The following is a 20,079-nucleotide window of genomic DNA, read 5'->3' as shown; positions in this document are numbered from 1 at the left end:
TCTGTCCACTGAATCACAACACTTCTATAACCAGAACAGCATTGTATTGTATGTGATCTGTCCACTGAATCACAAGACTTCTATAACCAGAACAGCATTGTATTGTATGTGATCTGTCCACTGAATCACAACACTTCTATAACCAGAACAGCATTGTATTGTATGTGATCTGTCCACTGAATCACAACACTTCTATAACCAGAACAGCATTGTATTGTATGTGATCTGTCCACTGAATCACACCACTTCTATAACCAGAACAGCATTGTATTGTATGTGATCTGTCCACTGAATCACAACACTTCTATAACCAGAACAGCATTGTATTGTATGTGATCTGTCCACTGAATCACAACACTTCTATAACCAGAACAGCATTGTATTGTATGTGATCTGTCCACTGAATCACAACACTTCTATAACCAGAACAGCATTGTATTGTGTGTGATCTGTCCACTGAATCACAACACTTCTATAACCAGAACAGCATTGTATTGTATGTGATCTGTCCACTGAATCACAACACTTCTATAACCAGAACAGCATTGTATTGTATGTGATCTGTCCACTGAATCACAACACTTCTATAACCAGAACAGCATTGTTCAGTAACAATAAATGTAATGAACGTGTTGTGTCGGCAGTGATTTGATTACACGCTGGTATTTTGGAACAGCTGTTCTGATATAAACATGCATGACGTGCTGCTGTGATGTTTATCTCTCGTGTCCAACAGGCTAAAGTACTTTACAGCAGCAAAGTGAAACAGCTCAGCTTGCTGCCAGTCTACGCCTCCACAGGGCCAATCCAATAGTTGTTATCCTAACCTTATTATGACCTTCTCTTATGGTTTAACCGTCTGAGCTATAAAGAAATCAAGTCTGGATGATAAAATGTGGCATACTTGAACTAGGCCAAATCAGGAAGCATCGCATTCCTTAGGTAACGTTTACAATTCATGATGTCACAATTTACAGTAGGAGAAAAGAAAGTGCATTCTAGAAAAAGTCGCTTTCACCCCTCTTATCGCTCTCTCTCTGATATCTAATCCCCGACAGCAATAATACCTTTACAGATTAATTAAGTCTGCTGCTTTAATGATATTACATAACTATATAAGATATTACATACATATATTAGATATTTCATAAATATATGTGATATTACATAAATGTATAGATATTACATTACTATATGAGATATTACATAAATATATGAGATATTACATAAATATATGAGATATTACCTGCAGATAAAATATGTCCCAGTAGTAACTATACACTGAGTGTACAAAACATTAAGAACACTTACTCTTTCCATGAAATCCAGGTGAAAGCTATGATCCCTTATTGATGTCACTTGTTTAAATCCACTTCAATCAGTGTAGATGAAGGAGAGGAAACAGGTTAAAGAAGGATTTTTAAGCCTTTAGACAATTTAGACATGGATTGTGTATGTGTGCCATTCAGAGGGTAAATGGGCAAGACAAAAGATTTAAGTGCCTTTGAACGGGTTATGGTAGTAGGTGCCAGGCGCACCGGTTTGAGTGTGTCAAGAACTACAACGCTGCTGGATTTTTCACGCTGAGCAGTTTCCCATGTGTATCAAGAATGGTCCACCACCCAAAGGACATCCAGCCAACTTGATACAACTGTGGGAAGCATTAGAGTCAACATGGGCCAGCATCCCTGTGGAATGCTTTTGACACCTTGTAGAGTCCATGCCCCGATGAATTGAGACTGTTCTGAGGGCAAAAGGGCACGGGCTTGTTCCTAATGTTTGGTGTGCTCAGTGTGTATGGACTAACTACAGTAGTACTACAGTATAAACTATTACCTGCAGACAGAAGCTAGGAGACAATAGTTCCCCATGACGCATCATCTTTTAGCTCTTGACCTGTCTATGTGTCTTTCAGTTGTCCTCATTGACCTCACAATGTGTTACTATGTCACTTGGCTCACTCAATTGACCAATCAAAGCAGGGATTGAATTTGAATTGGATTTAGTATAAATTATAAGTGTGTTTGGCTACTGTTCTAATCCATAGAACTGATTGAGCCAAGCGTTTGTAATAGGGCACAGTTAGTGCCTGTTAACAACCCTGAATGAACCATTCACCCAACTGTACAGTTTTAGGATCAAGTAAAAGAAAGTTACAATTTCCAATTCAGCAAATGAGATTTAGCTTAGCTCTACTCGCTTCATTTGGCCTGACAAGTGGTGGCTCTGCTCTCGTTTTGCTTGGCCTTGACAGCCAGGTGGACATCCAGCCATGTGAGGCGGAGACCCATACAGTACATCCACTCACTCAAATGTCTGTGTTGAATAGTTTTATGAGTAAGTAAACACTTCTTTTTACTGTTTGACTTATTTCCCCGCTGTATCCTTGGCCTGCCCTGAACCAAGGTACAGGAAGTGTAGCGTCCACTACAAGAAGACAGAGTAGTCCAGTAAAGCACACACTCAGACGGATGATCCGGCAGTTGCTTGTGTTTTCCTCCTCCAAAACACAGGCACTAAGTACCACTGAATGTGGCCTGATGGTATAGCATTTAGCTTTTTGTGTGTAGGTGAGAGAGAGCGAGAGAGAGAGAGAGAGAGAGAGAGAGAGAGAGAGGGAAGGAGAGGTTGCAAAGGTCAGCAGGTAACCCCCAGTTAGACACAGACAAAGAAGAAGCTGATTACTCCCAAGTTGTTGATGTTATGCAGTCCAACTGTCTGTCTGTGGATGTGTTTTAAGACGAAAAGGGCCTGCACAGTAGACTGCTACCATGTGCTGCTCCTAACACCAATGCCCTTATGTGTTTGATACTCCCCATGCTCTCGCCTCCTCCACCCATTCTTTTATTGAGACACTCTAGATGATTTGGTTACGCCCATATCCCATATTGTACACTGCTAAGTACAGTAGGTATGGGTGGGTTTGCGTGGTTGTGTGGGTGGGTGTGAGAGTGTGGGTGGATGTGTGCTTGTATTTACGAGTGCCGTTGTGTGATGTGATGGCTGAGTGGTTTGTAAACCATGCATACAGAGAGGGCTAAGCTATTTGTGTGTCATAGGGGCCCAGGGATACACACACACACACACACACACACACACATACACACATACACACACACAGAGTGCTAAGCGGCTGTGTTTCTGTGTCATAGGGGCCGAGGGGTGCAGACGGTCCACTAGGGGAACCAGGGCCTGAGGGCACCAAGGTAAACATCTTCTCACCCTCAGAAGAACATTATACTGAATGTCCTCTTTCTACCTGACTGAAAAACCTTGTTCTGTGCACTTTGACCTGATTAAAAATCTATTTGTTGCCTCACTAAGATCTCTCTTTATTCCTCTCTATCTCTCTCTCTTTTCGCTCTTCTGCAGGGAGAGCAGGGGGAAGGTGGAAAGAAAGGGGAGCCTGGGTTCATAGTGAGTACTCTGCATTACCTGTCTGCTTTGAATGAGTTTACTTTCTACCACAGACCCAGCACAGGCCTCAAGAACATATGTGCTTTTAATTTAACATCAGAAATGTATGTACAACGTCTGTGTGTGTGTGTCTGTGTGTGTCTGTGTGTGTGTGTGTGTGTGTGTGTGTGTGTGTGTGTGTGTGTGTGTGTGTGTGTGTGTGTGTGTGTGTGTGTGTGTGTGTGTGTGTGTGTGTGTGTGTGGGAGTTTGCTCCTGTCCTGTGTGTTTCTGCACATGACTCTGTCCCTATACCGATTAGAGGGCACATTGAATAGGGTGCAGGAGGCCACTTACGATGACAAAATAATTGGATCTCTACAGAAAGTCCCTTATGGTTCACCAGAGGCAAGAATGAGGCCAGAATGAGGCAGGGTTATTTCCTGTATCACCCCTGCTGACCAATTACAGGCCAGAATGAGGCAGCGCTTCTTCCTGTATCACTCCTGCTGACCAATGACAGGCCAGAATGAGGCAGAGTTACTTCCTGTATCACCCCTGCTCCTGCATTCATTCTACACAACAGACTCCACTGTGTAGGAAACCTACCCCAATATATTCAGCATGTGTGATTATTCCTACATCTGAGTGAAAAGGTTACACTTGGGCCACCATAACCTGACGTTTAAATTGCCATTAAGATCTGTGTGGGAGATCGGTAGACTTTAATTAACGGTTTTATTTGCAGAGGGTGCCATTCTTCTGATGGCTGTATCAAGTTATAGTCAATTAAAAACCTCTTCCAGCTCACAGTAACGAAACCTGAGCTATGTCAATAAAGACCTGCAGCATGCAAGAGGAAAATGTGCCCTGCTCTGTATTTTAACTCTAATCAATGTGTTGCTTTTTATTTGGGCTGAAAAACATGAAAAACCTACCCTCTGGCTTTATATTTGCTAGCGTCATTGTCTCCATTTTGGTTGGGGGATTTCATTAAAACACAACCTGTAGATGGGTAGAGCCATTGGTTGGATGGAGAGAGTTTATGAAGGTAGATTATAGTGAGTCATTTTTTTGTCATCATTTTGGATGAATCTAGATGAGTGTAATGGTTCCTAACATGATGGACCAGTGCACCCGTGTCATCTCTAGCTTTGATGTCCTGTGTTCTAACATTATGTGTGTTCTAGTATTGAAAAATGGACAACAAAGTATCTCTTCTAGTCTTTCTTTGATGTCTTCAATGGCATTTCTTTAACAGAGGATAGATAGTTCAGTTTGGAGCAGTAATGTTAACACATGTAACTGACAAAATAATGGAAACACTTGAGTAAATGAGAGATACAAAGTATATTGAAAGCAGATGCTTCCACACAGGTGTGGTCCCTGACTTAATTAAGCAATTTGATGAGCATGAAAACAATGTGAACCATATGCCATGGCCGTCTCAGTCATCAGATCTCAATCCAATTGAACACTTATGGGAGATTCTGGAGCTGCCCCTGAGACAGCGTTTTCCACCGCCATCAACAAAACACCAAATGATGGAATATCTCGTGGAAGAATGGTGTCGCATCCTTACAATAGAGTTCCAGACACTTGTAGATTCTATGCCAAGGTGCATTGGATCTCTTCTGGCTCGTGGTGTCCCAATGCCCTATTAAGTCATTTTATATTGGTGTTTCCTTTATTTTGGCAGTTACCTGTAGGTGAACTATAGTACCTCCACTAAGTTGAGGATATGTTGGATAATAGAAGATATTCATAAGACTTGCATACAGTGTAGGATCTTAATTTGTGCCAGTTTGTTACAGCTGGGAAATAATCCTGCAGCAACAGGTCGTGTGAATTATTACAGTATATGGATTATACAAAGAACAAAAATATAGATGCAACATGTAATGTGTTTGTCCTATGTTTCATGCAGTGGCAGCTGGTGGGAGGAGCTATAGGAGGACGGGCTCATTGTAGTGGCTGGAACAGAAATAATGGAATTGTATCAAACACATCAAACATATGGAAACCACATATTTGACTCTGTTCCATAATTCTATTCCAGCAATTACAATGAGCCCGTCCTCCTATAGCTCCTCCCACAAGCCTCCACTTGTTTCATAAACTGAAGAAAAAAAAATCCCAGAAATGTTCCATATGCACAAAAAGCTTATATCTCTCAAATTGTGCACAAATCTGTTTACATACCTGTTAGTGAGCATTTCTCCATCCACCTGATCTATCAAGAAGCTGATTAAACAGCATGATCATTACACAGGTGCACCGTGAGCTGGGGAGAGTAAAAGGCCACTCTAAAATGTGCAGTTTTGTCACACAACACAAGGCCATCACAAGGATATCTCAAGTTTTGAGGGAGTGTGCAATTAGCATGCTGACTGCAGGAATGTCCCCCTGAGCTGTTGCCAGAGAATTGAATGTTCATTTCTCTACCCTAAACCACCTCCAATGTCGTTTTAGAGAATTTGGCAGTACGTCTAACCGGCCTCACAACTGCAGACCACGTGTAACCACGCCAGCCTTGGACCTCCACATCCGGCTTCTTCACCTGTGGGATCGTCTGATCCCAGCCACCCGGACAGCTGATGAAACTGTGGGTTTGCGCAACCGAAGAATTTCTGCTTGTGTTCGTCATCCTCACCAGGTCTTGACCTGACTGCAGTTCGGCGTAGTAACCAACTTCAGTGGGAAAATCCTCACCTTCGATGGCCACTGGCACGCTGAAGAAGTGTGCTCTTCACAGATGAATCCCGGTTTCAACTGTCCGGGCAGATGGCAGATGGCAGACTGCGTGTATGGTGTCCTGTGCGCAAGCGGTTTGCTGATGTCAACGTTGTGAACAGAGTGCCCCATGGTGGCAGTGGGGTTTTGGTATGGGCAGGCATAAGCTACAGACAACAAACACAATTGCATTTTATCCTGAGGCCCTTTGTTGTGCCATTCATCCGCCGACATCACCTCATGTTTCAGCATGATAAAGCAAGGCTCCATGTCGCAAGGATCTGTACACAATTCCTGTAAGCTGAAAATGTCCCAGTTCTTCCATGGAATGCATACTCACCAGACATGTCACCCATTGAGCATGTGTGGGATGCTCTGGATCGACGTGTACGACAGTGCTCCAGTTCCCGCCAATATCCAGCAACTTCGCACAGGAGTGGAACAATGTTCCACAGGCCACAATCAACAGCCTGATCAACTCTAGGTGAAGGAAATGTGTCGCGCTGCATGAGGCAAGTGGTGGTAACACCAGATACTGACTGGTTTTCTGATCCACGCCCATAGATTAGGGCCTACTGAATTTATTTCAATTGACAAATTTCCTTATAGGAACTGTAACTCAGTAAAATATTTGAAATTGTTGCATGTTGCGTTTATATTTTTGTTCAGTATAATACATTTACATTTTTGTAAGGGTTGATACATTTTTCGTAAAGGGAAAATCAAGTCTGAAATTTCAGAGGAAATTACAAACTTCAGAAGCCTTTTAAAACCTCAAATATACTACAAGTTTTAAATGTGCGGCACTGCAGGTAAGTTCTCCTGCAATGTGGTGATCAAATTAAGATCCTACATCTGTAATACGAACTAGTGCACGTAGTCCACTAGGGACGGTACTGTATAACTGGTACACTCATCATGCAATTATCCCGGCAGGGGTGGGCAATTCCAGTCCTCGGGGGCCTGATTGGTGTCGCAGTTTTTCCCCAACCCCAGCTAACACACCTGACTCAAATAATCAACTAATCATGATCTTTAGGTTAGAACGCAATTTGATTTATCAGCTGTGTTTGCTAGGGCTGGAGAAACATTGTGACACCAATCAGGCCCCTGAGGACTGGAGTTTCCCACCCCTGAATTGTTGGGACTCAACCATCTATTCCATGCCTTTCCTCTTGCAGGGTAAAGCTGGCGGTCCAGGGGAGAGAGGCCTACCAGGGAAAGCTGTGAGTACCTTACATTACATTCACCTACACACTGTATCGCCATTACTTTGACAGGTTTGATTGACAGGTTTGGTTGACCTGTTTGATTGACAGGTTTGATTGACATGAGGTAAAGAGACCAACACCAGAGCTACATGAGACTATGTATTAAAAGTCCCGCCCTATAAAGAATTTTGACCACAGTTTTCTACCTGTTATATAGGCTCCCATTACAATTATTTCCACCACACTTTCTACCTGTAATATATGCACCCATTACAATTATTTCCACCACAGCTTTCTACCTGTAATATAATCCTTGCCCTATAAATTATTTCCACCACAGATTTCTACCTGTAATACAGTCCCAGCCCTATAAAGAACTTCCACCACAGCTTTCTACCTGAAATATAGTCCCCCATTAAAATAATTTCCACCACAGATTTCTACCTGTAAAATAATCCTGGCCCTATAAAGAATTTCCACCACTTCTTTCTACTTGTAATATACTGTAGGTCCCATTACAATCATTTCCACCACAGTTTTCTACCTGTAATATAGGCCCCGATTAAAATGATTTCCACCACAGCTTCAAATTTCTACCTGTAATATAGTCCCCCATTTAAAGGTGGTGTATAAAATACTAATTTCATCCATTAAAATAGCCTAGATTGATATGGTGTGTGTGTGTGTGTGTGTGTGTGTGTGTGTGTGTGTGTGTGTGTGTGTGTGTGTGTGTGTGTGTGTGTGTGTGTGTGTGTGTGTGTGTGTGTGTGTGTGTGTGTGTGTGTGCAGGCACATATCTTAAATCAGAGTTATTTTTATGCGCTCTAGAGAATAACATATACTTAGTTTTACCTACATTTAGTAGAGTACCGAAATGAAGCTCCTCACAAGCTAGCAGTGAACATTTTGCAGAAACATAACGCTTTGTTGCATATCTCACTGCTTTCTTCCATGTGCTGTTCCCTCCTGATTCCAAATAATTAACACTTCTTAATATTAATTCAATGGATAGTGGTCAGTAAACCCATGGAATATGGTGTCAATAATATATTTTTTAAATCTATTAGCATGTGCAAATGAAGTGCATAACTATATCGTAATTTTCCATTAAGAAAAATTGTTGGGAAAAGTATTTTTAATTTTATTGCAATGTTTTCAGAAACCATGTCCAATATTTGATTGGCAACAAAAAAAGTTGATGATGGTCACGTTACTGCTAACTAATGTGAGCTAGTCATGCAGCGCGCAAATTCTAGTTATGTGCAGTATAGCAGGATTGGGATTTTAGGCTGCCATCCTTTGGATTATGTTGGAACTGCGTAAATGACACAACTTTTGCAGATAATGTGTTAAAACGCAGGCACCAAACACGCTTGAAAATCATGATTTTATAATATTTGTGGTAATAAATCACAAATTCCAAGGTCAATTAGCTACAGGACAATATTTCTACCTAATTAATTACACAAAAACAAATACACCCCCTCGAACAGCCCTGTAGAAACAACACTTCACAATTTTACACACATGTACCAGCATACAATCCTTTCTCCAAATAAAGATTCACAGTGTTTGCGAGTTATATTACACAGTACTAGGATGTTAGTCCATCCATAAAGATTAGAAATTATACAAAATTAAACTGTAGGTGCAAACCTGTCTATGACTTCACTCTTTCCCAAAGAGTTAGTATGTATATCTTTGTCAATTGTTATGATGCAATCTATCTTGGGTCATTGGGCTTCTAAGCCAGGTATGTAGATGTCTTAATTAATGCACTGAAAGATGTCTCACAAATGCTAACTGGGATGGTCAGAGCGGCCTGTATGATTGCCTTCAGTGATGGGAACATATCAGGGTCTAACAATTTATACACACAGGACATGTCAAAAGTGGTATCTTTCTTTTTTTGAGAGGTAATGTTTAGCAAGGACTACCTTCTCTGGCTTGAGAGGAATATGCCATGTTTGTATTGTGTGGGCCTCCCCTCTCTATGTTCTCTCTCTGTCCTGCCTGGTAACCTCTCTCTGTGTTCACTCTGTCCTGTCTGCTAACCTCTCTTCCTTGCTGTCTGCAGTTCTGCTTCCCTGGATCTCCTATATTATTACACAGACGGCATAGTATCAGTGCCGTAGCAATATGGAGTATCCTGAACAGACAAACACACAGAGAAGCAATATATGCACACATACACAACATGAACAACAGGCAAATAATGTTTACCTGAATTTTTTCACTCAATATTAAACCTGATTAACATTAAAATGTCTTACCCTTCACAAACCACAATACCTGTGTTCTCTCTGTTGCTTTAGCAACAAAATCGAAATGCGTGCAGCCATGGGGCAAAACAGATGAGGTTGGCTTCAATTGTTAACATGTAAGCTTTATTTAGTCTCCAATGTTTATTGAAAACAAATACATTTGCACAATGACCACTTGTTGTTTCAAAAACATTGTTAGAGTTATTGGTTAGCTAGCCGGCGAATGTTTGCCGTATTTGCATTGTCATGAAATCAGTCAAAACACCTCAAAACAAGACATGGTATTAATAACTTCATGAAACATGCTGAAATAAGCCATGAATTATTCCCCACATGGCAGTGTCATTCTTGCTCGTTTTCGTGACGTTGTCAGCCAACCCATCTATGTAGCTAGATGCTAAATAATTATATTGTAGACTCACACACACACACACTCACAATGTATTCACTTACTCCTGCAAATACAACAACCGTCTCTGTGTTTACTGAGCTGCATCTTCAATTCCGTATGTCCATCTTCTATAAATTGGAAAAAAATTACTCAACTATCCAGCTTTGTTTTTCAACAGATAGCTACAGTTGAAGTCGGAAGTGTACATTTTTACATTTACATTTTAGTCATTTAGCAGACGCTCTTATCCAGAGCGACTTACAGTAGTGAATGCATACATTTCATACATTTTTTTCTCCTTACTGGTCCCCCGTGGGAATCGAACCCACAACCCTGGCGTTGCAAACACCATGCTCTACCAACTGAGCTACACGGGACTGTACGGGAGTGTACATACACTTAGGTTGGAGTCATTAAAACTCGTTTTTCAACCACTCCCCAAATTTCCTGTTAACAAACTATAGTTTTGGCAAGTCGGTTAGGACATCTACTTTGTGCATAACACAAGTCATTTTTCCAACAATTGTTTACAGACATTATTTCACTTATAATTCACTGTATCACAATTCCAGTGGGTCAGACGTTTACATACACTCAGTTGACTGTGCCTTTAAACAGCTTGGAAAATTCCAGAAAATGATGTCATGGCTTTAGAAGCTTCTGAAATGCTAATTGACATCATTTGAGTCAACTGGAGGTGTACCTGTGGATGTATTTCAAGGCCCACCTTCAAACTCAGTCCCTCTTTGCTTGACATCATGGGAAAACCAAAAGAAATCAGCCAAATGCCTGAAGGTACCTTGTCCATCTGTACTAACAATAGTACGCAAGTATAAACACCATGGGACCACATAGCCATCATACCGCTCAGGAAGGAGACGCGTTCTGTCTCCTAGAGATGAACCTACTTTGGTGCGAAAAGTGCAAATCAATCCCAGAACAACAGCAAAGGACCTTGTGAAGATGCTGGAGGAAACAGGTACAAAAGTATCTATATCCACAGTAAAAACGAGTCCTATATCGACATAACCTGAAAGGCCGCTCAGCAAGGAAGAAGCCACTGCTCAAAAACCGCCATAAAAAAAGCCAGACTACGGTTTGCAACTGCACATGGGGACAAAGATCATACTTTTTTGGAGAAATGTCCTCTGGTCTGATGAAACAAAAATAGAAAAGTTTGGCCATAATGACCATCGTTATGTTTGGAGGAAAAAGGGGGAGGCTTGCAAGCTGAAGAACACCATCCCAACCGTGAAGCACGGGGGTGGCAGCATCATGTTGTGGGGGTGATTTGCTGCAGGAGGGACTGGTGCGCTTCACAAAATAGATGGCATCATGTGGGAGGAAAATGATGTGGATATATTGAAGCAACATCTCAAGGCATCAGTCAGGAAGTTAAAGCTTGGTTGCAAATGGGTCTTCCAAATGGACAATGACCCCAAGCATACTTCCAAAGTTGTGGCAAAATGGCTTTAGGACAATAAAGTCAAGGTATTGGAGTGGCCATCACAAAGCCCTGACCTCAATCCCATAGAACATTTGTGGCCAGAACTGAAAAAGCGTGTGCGAGCAAGGAGGCCTACAAACCTGACTCAGTTACACCAGCTCTGTCAGGGGGAATGGGCCAAAATTCACCCAATTTATTGTGGGAAGCTTGTGGAAGGCTACACGAAATGCTTGACCCAAGTTAAACAATTTAAAGGCAATGCTACCAAATACTAATTGAGTGTATGTAAACTTCTGACCCACTGGGAATGTGATGAATGAAATAAAAGCTGAAATAAACCATTGTCTCTACTATTATTCTGACATTTCACAATCTTCATGTTAGCTAGCTAACTTTATTAGCAATGTTTTGCATATTTGGACAATACTTGATTAGACAGTAATTGGTTAGTTAGTGATACTTTGTCGGGTGGTGAACAGAGGTCCAGCAGTTTCATTCAGTGTCCAGATATCTAATCAGTAACTGTACTGTCAAAACCCTGCTCATGAAATCTGCTAGCTAGACTGAGTAGTCCCTCACATTAGTTAGTTAGTCAGTCAGTCAGTCAGTCGTCAGTTAGTTAGGTTAGTTAGTTAGTTAGCTTAACATTATCTGTCAGTGCAGCTTTTGAGTCAATATGTTGAAATGTAAGTTACTCAAATCTGGCTTACTGTGAGGTCAATAACTCTGAATAACATCATCATGGGCTAACAAAATGTGCTATAGTAATAGCAAGCTAACAAAGTTTAACTCAATTCTCCTTCTCATCTTTGTGTTCTCTCCCTCAGAGAATGAAAAGTCGCCCGCATGTGGTGGAATATCATTTTTGGGGACGAATTAAAAATGACTTTGGTGAACCACTTTGACTTCACCTTCTAAAGTGCCACCGTACACAGAAATGCTGGTTTTAGGCAGCACTGAAAAAGCAGGCCAGGGCCCATGTTTGGAGTATTCATTGCGGTGTAGCCTAGCTTGTTTTACACCATCCCAGCAGGGCAAAAGACTCAGGGCTGGGACAAAATCATTCGGGGCTATAGCCACGAAAGCCCGGGTCTGGTGACGTCAATGGCCTGTTCCGTAGTATCATGACCTTCTGGCTGGTGTGTGCTTCTATCCCCTTGTGTTCCTGGCGGCGTTAAACTGAGACTGGGATGTTTTCAATGTTGTAACAGTCTTCACTACGGGGGAAAATATCTGCTTTTCTACTTAGTTAATGATGGATTGCAGTGTTGTGATATAACCACTGAAGGATAAAATGATTCCCTACTGATGGGAAATGTGATTAAAGAAACATACAGACAAAAGTGCTTATTATTATCAAGTGAGCTGCACACAATTCATAGTGTTGGCTGCTGTTAGCCCAGTACAAACATTTCTCTCTGCATCTCTGTGTATCTGTGGCTAGCCAGACATGATGATCCCTAACTAGAGATTGCCTGGTAGAGCCTGATGCATGCTCAATGACTCTTGGATCCATTCACAGATGCTTGGCTTGCTTGTTTGGTTTGATAAATTACCTATTTTCAGCTCTGTTAAGTCAGACCCCCCCCCCCCCCCCACACACACACACACACACACACACACACACACACACACACACACACACACACACACACACACACACACACACACACACCCCCCCCCCTACTAGCAGCGACCTGTCCTGCTCAGCATCTAAATGCCATCATTTGTCATTTGCATAGAGCAACGTCTATGTTCAAACAGGTCAGTTTGTGTGTATCAGGGGAATGAATGGGTGTTGTTGCGGTGTTATAATTAAGCAATAAGGCCCAAGGGGGTGTGGTATATGGCCAATATACCATGGCTAAGGGCTGTTCTTAGGCACGACGCAACGCGGAGTGCCTGGATACAGGCCTTAGCCATGGTATATTGGTCATATAACGCAAACCCCTGAGGTGCCTTATTTCTATTATAAACGAGTTGCCAATGTAATTAGAGCAGTCAAAATAAATGTTTTGTCATACCCGTAGTATACGGTCTGATATACCACGGCTGTCAGACAATCAGCATTCAGGGATCGAACCACCTGGTTTATAACAGGTAATTTCTCATGAGCAGTAAAACACACAATAATGCAGCTGGAACTCCCCACTTGTATAACATGGTGAGACCATGAAATCCCCATCAGACATCTCTACTGTACATTGATCTATAGAAGAGTGTGCTTTTAGAGTTGGGTGCTGCAGAGTGGGCTTTTAGAGTGGGGTTTACTCCAGTAACTAACAGTACGTTTACTCCAGTAACTAACAGTATGTTTACTCCTGTAACTAACAGTACGTTTACTCCAATAACTAACAGTATGCTTACTCCAGTAACTAACAGTATGCTTACTCCTGTAACTAACAGTACGTTTACTCCAATAACTAACAGTATGCTTACTCCAGTAACTAACAGTATGTTTACTCCAGTAACTAACAGTATGCTTACTCCAGTAACTAACAGTATGCTTACTCCAGTAACTAACAGTATGCTTACTCCAGTAACTAACAGTATGCTTACTCCAGTAACTAACAGTATGTTTACTCCAGTAACTAACAGTATGTTTACTCCAATAACTAACAGTATGCTTACTCCAGTAACTAACAGTATGTTTACTCCAATTACTAACAGTATGCTTACTCCAGTAACTAACAGTATGCTTACTCCAGTAACTAACAGTATGTTTACTCCAGTAACTAACAGTATGCTTACTCCAGTAACTAACAGTATGCTTACTCCAGTAACTAACAGTATGCTTACTCCAGTAACTAACAGTATGTTTACTCCAGTAACTAACAGTATGTTTACTCCAGTAACTAACAGTATGCTTACTCCAGTAACTAACAGTATGCTTACTCCAGTAACTAACAGTATGCTTACTCCAGTAACTAACAGTATGCTTACTCCAGTAACTAACAGTATGCTTACTCCAGTAACTAACAGTATGCTTACTCCAGTAACTAACAGTATGTTTACTCCTGTAACTAACAGTATGCTTACTCCAATAACTAACAGTATGCTTACTCCAGTAACTAACAGTATGTTTACACCAGTAACTAACAGTATGCTTACTCCAATAACTAACAGTATGCTTACTCCAGTAACTAACAGTATGCTTACTCCAGTAACTAACAGTATGCTTACTCCAGTAACTAACAGTATGCCTACTCCAGTAACTAACAGTATGCTTACTCCAGTAACTAACAGTATGCCTACTCCAGTAACTAACAGTATGTTTACTCCAGTAACTAACAGTATGCTTACTCCAGTAACTAACAGTATGTTTACTCCAGTAACTAACAGTATGCTTACTCCTGTAACTAACAGTATGTTTACTCCAGTAACTAACAGTATGCTTACTCCAGTAACTAACAGTATGTTTACTCCAGTAACTAACAGTATGCTTACTCCAGTAACTAACAGTATGCTTACTCCAGTAACTAACAGTATGCTTACTCCAGTAACTAACAGTATGCTTACTCCAGTAACTAACAGTATGCTTACTCCAGTAACTAACATTATGTTTACTCCAGTAAATAACAGTACGTTTACTGCCGTGAGGAAACTATTAAAGCTAACAAAGATCTGACAGGCAGCGTAGAGGAACTCAATCTTCTCCCCAGTCACCTCTAGAGCCACAGTGCCATCTTGTGTTCAGTGTTGAAAAATACATCTTTGAGGGACAGAGTGACAAAGCAAAGCTCTGAAGTCATCTGCTCTTTCATATCATCTTCCTTAAATGACAGCATGCACTTTATGATAGTGTCATTGAATAATGGCTTTCTTAACCGCCACCATCTTTCAGCCTGGATGTTCCTTTCAGTTCCCGCTGAGAAATTATGGGAGCATTTGTGCACACAGAGCTTTGATTTACAGTTTCAATAAAAGTATTCCCATGTTATAAGGACTCATGATTTATTGCTGTTTTCGGCCCTCTCTCTCTCTGAGGGCATTTGTAAGAAGAGTTCTGAGAATGACCAGTTCTCTCCATCTTTCCTCCGTTCCTTTTTCATCTGTTTGCTCTGTGCTGTACAAACAGATTTCAGTTGGTCATTGTGTTATGTGATCTAGGGTAGTGATGTACACTTACCATTACAACAGCGGTTGAAGAGAAAACATACAGGAGGGTAGCTCTCCAGGAACATGGATGGAGAGAGAACCTACAGGAGGGTAGCTCTCCAGGAACAAGGATGGAGAGCCCTGCTGTATACTTACCATTACAACAGGGGTTGTAAATAGTAGACCACTTAAAGGTCCCTTACAGTACAAGTACAGGAGTATCATGGCAAACTGGAAGAGTGGCCAATAGTTTCTATGCTCAGACCATCAGGCTGCTGAAAAGCCACCACTAGTCAGCTACCTGCTCCCCCCTCCCCCCTGCTACGCCCCCTACTACTCCCCCTATGGACACCCCCCAAATGACTTTTACTCTGCCCCCACCCCAACAACATTCATTACTGTTGCAGTTGTTAATATGTATATTTTAGTTTTTTAAATTCTAATTGTTATTTTTTTATCCACACCCCCTCAATGGCCATGCTGCTCCCCCTATGGTCATTCCCCCCACCCCCTAAACAGCCTTTACTCTGCCTCCCCCTATGGTCATTCCCCCCACCCCCTAAACAGCCTTTACTCTGCCTCCCCCTATGGTCATTCCCCCCACCCCCTAAACAGCCTTTACTCTGCCTCCCCCTATGGTCATTCCCCCCACCCCCTAAACAGCCTTTATTCTGCCTCCCCCTATGGTCATTCCCCCCACCCCCTAAACAGCCTTTACTCTGCCTCCCCCTATGGTCAAATCAAATGTATTTATATAGCCCTTCTTAGATCGGTTGATATCTCAAAGTGCTGTACAGAAACCCAGCCTAAAACCCCAAACAGCAAGCAATGCAGGTGTAGATGTAGTCCTGTGTGGCTCAGTTGGTAGAGCATGGTGTTTGCAATGCCAGGGTTGTGGGTTTGATTCCCATGGGGGACCAGTATGGAAAAAATGTATTAAGTGTATGCATTTACTACTGTAAGTTGCTCTGGATAAGAGTGTCTGCTAAATGACTATAATGTAAATGTAGAAGCATGGTGGCTAGGGAAAACTCCCTAGAAAGGCCAAAACCTAGGAAGAAACCTAGAGAGGAACCAGACTATGAGGGGTGGCCTGTCCTCTTCTGGCTGTGCTGTGTGGAGATTATAACAGAACATGGCCAAGAGGTTCAAATGACCAGCATGGTCAAATAATAAAAGTGCTGTTATTGGAAGAGAGGTTTGGAACTCACTTTATCGGTCTATTAACTTAATTGATGTCTGGTGATGTCAACAGGCAGGCTGAACTCCACTCATGCTAAACATTCTGATTAGAAGGTCCTATGTAGATTGTAATTTCAACCAGCAGGAAATAACACTGATCAAATCTTTTCAGACTTTTACAGTGTTAGTTTCATAAGCTGTTGTACAATATGATACAGAGCACATGAGAAACTGAATTTTGACTGCACTGGACCTTTTAAGACATAGACCTAACTTTGACATCATGACTTTCCACTTTAATATTTTCATAAGTTGATGTGAATGATGTGACATACATTGCTGGGACAAAGACCTTTTGAGATGGCTAAAGGCTGTGTATGTCTCCTCCTGTGGAACAGAGCCTGGGTTAGTCATGATAGACAACGGATGTGCATAGAATATCACACTGATCCTAGATTAATAAAGCAACCAAATACTTCAGATCAGATGTAATACCTTTGATACAAATTTGATATGCTTGATACACCACATTCAATAGCTTCCTTCCCCAGTTGTAACAGAAACTGCTTCCTCAGTGTTTGTGTTCAGGATGCTATGGATCAAGTTCATCGGTCAAGTTCACAGGCTTGTCCCTTCCCAACTTCTCAAAGGGGATTTTTCCATTCCTGGAATATTAGATGTACACTTTATTTTCTGCATGACTTACTGTTTTATATACTTGTTTCTCCAGACCAATCAGATCCATTGATAGTGTCTCTTGTAGGCTCTGTCTGGTTAAGTTCAGCCTGTAATATTATGTTGGTGAACTTTGACCTCTGTCTCTCTCTCAGGGGAAAGCTGGGATCGCTGGCAGCACAGGAGAGAGGGGTGCCCATGGTGAACCAGTGAGTATCGACCAACCAATCAATCAAACAGTTGTCAAAGTTCTTTACAGGAACCCTGCCTAGACCCCTAAAGTGTAAGCAGCAACACAGTGGGCAGGAAAACTCCCTAAAAGGAATACACCTCAAGACCTCTCTTAGTGTGATGAGGGCGAGGAGTTTTCCGACCTAACCACACAACCTGATAGGGGAACACTCTGGGTCTTACCTATGACACTTTGGCTGTGTTTGTTCTGTGGTATATAAATGTCAAACAGACTATCCCTGCGAGGTGAACATGTATTATTAAAATGATTAAGCCTCTCTTCCTCCTGAGGCATTTGGACTTTGTTGGGGACAGGCAGCCCAATTCTGATATTTTTTCTTCTAATTGGTCAAAAGACCAATTAGTGAAAAAAGTATTAGAATTGGGCTGCCTGTGTAAAGGCAGCCATCCTTTTATGTTTTTATTTCTAATCATTTAATCAGCTCTGGTATTACTCCCACACCCTGAATCAGTTGTTCCAGGGCTCTGTAAAACGCAAGCTGTAAAGAGCGGTGTGATTTCATGTGGCTGATGGGATGTGAGTGTGACTAATGTTTCCAGCTTTGATGCTGACACACACACACTCAGGCACGCAGACACACACACACACACACACACACAAACACACACACACACACACAGACAAACACACACACAGACAAATACACGCACACACACACACACACACCCCCCCCCCCCCCGCAGACACAGGCACACACACAGGCACACACACACAAACGCAGACACAGGCACACAAGCACACACTCACACAAACTTAACCCCCACATTATCCCTCTCAAGCATTAGTCTCCAAATTCTCATATTTCATGGAAAACAGTGGACCCCTTGAGAGCATCAAGAACGTCCAAAAAATATATTTCAAAAAGCTCCACAGTCATCAAATCAAATCCCATTTTATTTGTCACATACACACGGTTAGCAGATGTTAATGCGAGTGTAGCGAAATGCCTATGCTTCTAGCCGACTGCAGTAATATCTAACAAGTAATCTAACAATTCCCCACCAACTACCTAATAAACACAAATCTAAAGGGGTGAATGAGAATATGTACATGTAAGAATATGGCTGAGCGATGGCCGAGCGGCATAGGCAAGGTGCGATAGATGGTATAAAATACAGTATATACATGTGATATGAGTAATGTAAGATATGTAAACATTATTAAAATGACATTATTTAGAATGCATTGTATAAAGTGACTAGTGATCCATTTATTAAAGTCGCCAGCGATTGGGTCTCAATGTAGGCAGCAGCCTCTCTGAGTTAGTGATTGTTGTTTAGCAGTCTGATGGCCTTAAGATAGAAGCTGTTTTTCAGTCTCTCGGTCCCAGCTTTGATGTACCTGTACTGACCTTACCTTCTGGATGGTAGCAGTGTGAACAGGCAGTGGCTCTGGTGGTTGATGTCCTTGATTATGTTTTTGGCCTTCCTGTGACATCAGGTGCTGTAGGTGTCATGGAGGGCAGGTAGTTTGCCCCCAGTGATGCGTTGTACAGACTGCACCACCCTCTGGAAAGCCTTGCGGTTGAGGGCGGTGCAGTTGCCGTACCAGGCTATGACACAGCCCGACAAGATGCTCTCGATTGTGCATCTGTAAAAGTTTGTCAGGGTTCTGGGTGACAAGCCAAATTTCTTCAGCCTCCTGAGGTTCTTCACCACACTGTCTGTGTGGATGGACCATTTCAGTTTGTCCGTGATGTGTACGCCGAGGAACTCAAAACTTTCCACCTTCTCCACTGCTGTCATGCCCTGCTGTCACGCCCTGATCTGTTCCACCTGTCTTTGTGATTGTCTCCCACCTCCAGGTGTCACCTGTTTTCCCCATTAGTCCCCGGTGTATTTATCCCTGTGTTTCCTCTCTCTGTGCCAGTTTGTCTTGTTTTGCCAAGTCAACCAGCATTTTTACTAGCTCCTATCTTTCCCAGTCTCTGTTTTTTCCTAGCCCTCCTGGTTTTGACCCTTGCCTGTCCTGACGCCGAATCCGCTTGCCTGACCTCTCTGCCTGTTCTGACCTCGAGCCTGCCTATCTCCTTGTACTGTTTGGTCTCGGACCTTATCACTGAACCCCTGCCTGTCCTGACCTCGAGCCTGTCTATCGCCTGGTACTGTTTGGACTCTGACCTGGTTTATGAACTCTCGCCTGTACCCGACCTGCCTTTTCCCTACCCCTTTTGTTATAATAAGTATCGGAGCTCAACCATCTGCTTCCTGTCTGCATTTGGGTCTCGCCTTGTGCCCTTATAACTGCTGTCCCTTCAATGAGGATAGGGGGGTGCTGCCTCTGCTCTTTGCTGAAGTCCACGATCATCTCCTTTGTTTTGTTGACATTGAGTGAGAGGTTGTTTTCCTGACACCACACTCCGAGTGCCCTCACCTCCTCCCTGTAGGTGGTCTCGTCGTTGTTGGTGATCAAGCCCACTACTGTTGTGTCG

The 20,079-nt window shown here is 42.2% G+C and overlaps 1 protein-coding gene across 1 annotated transcript in view; it reads left to right on the top strand.

Annotated features, from left to right (window-relative positions):
• col24a1 (collagen type XXIV alpha 1) overlaps positions 1-20,079 on the top strand; it is a 199,944-nt gene that overhangs the window by 123,089 nt on the left and 56,776 nt on the right. The window contains exons 29-32 of the mRNA XM_014123375.3: positions 3,153-3,206; positions 3,373-3,417; positions 7,309-7,353; positions 17,551-17,604. Of these exons, the coding sequence (XP_013978850.3) occupies positions 3,153-3,206; positions 3,373-3,417; positions 7,309-7,353; positions 17,551-17,604 (198 nt within the window). The remainder of the gene's footprint in view (positions 1-3,152; positions 3,207-3,372; positions 3,418-7,308; positions 7,354-17,550; positions 17,605-20,079) is intronic.

The sequence above is a fragment of the Salmo salar genome, chromosome 10 (genome assembly GCF_965601325.2).
Source record: "Salmo salar chromosome 10, fSalSal1, whole genome shotgun sequence".
NCBI lineage: Eukaryota > Metazoa > Chordata > Actinopteri > Salmoniformes > Salmonidae > Salmo > Salmo salar.
This window is presented reverse-complemented; position numbering and strand designations above follow the sequence as displayed.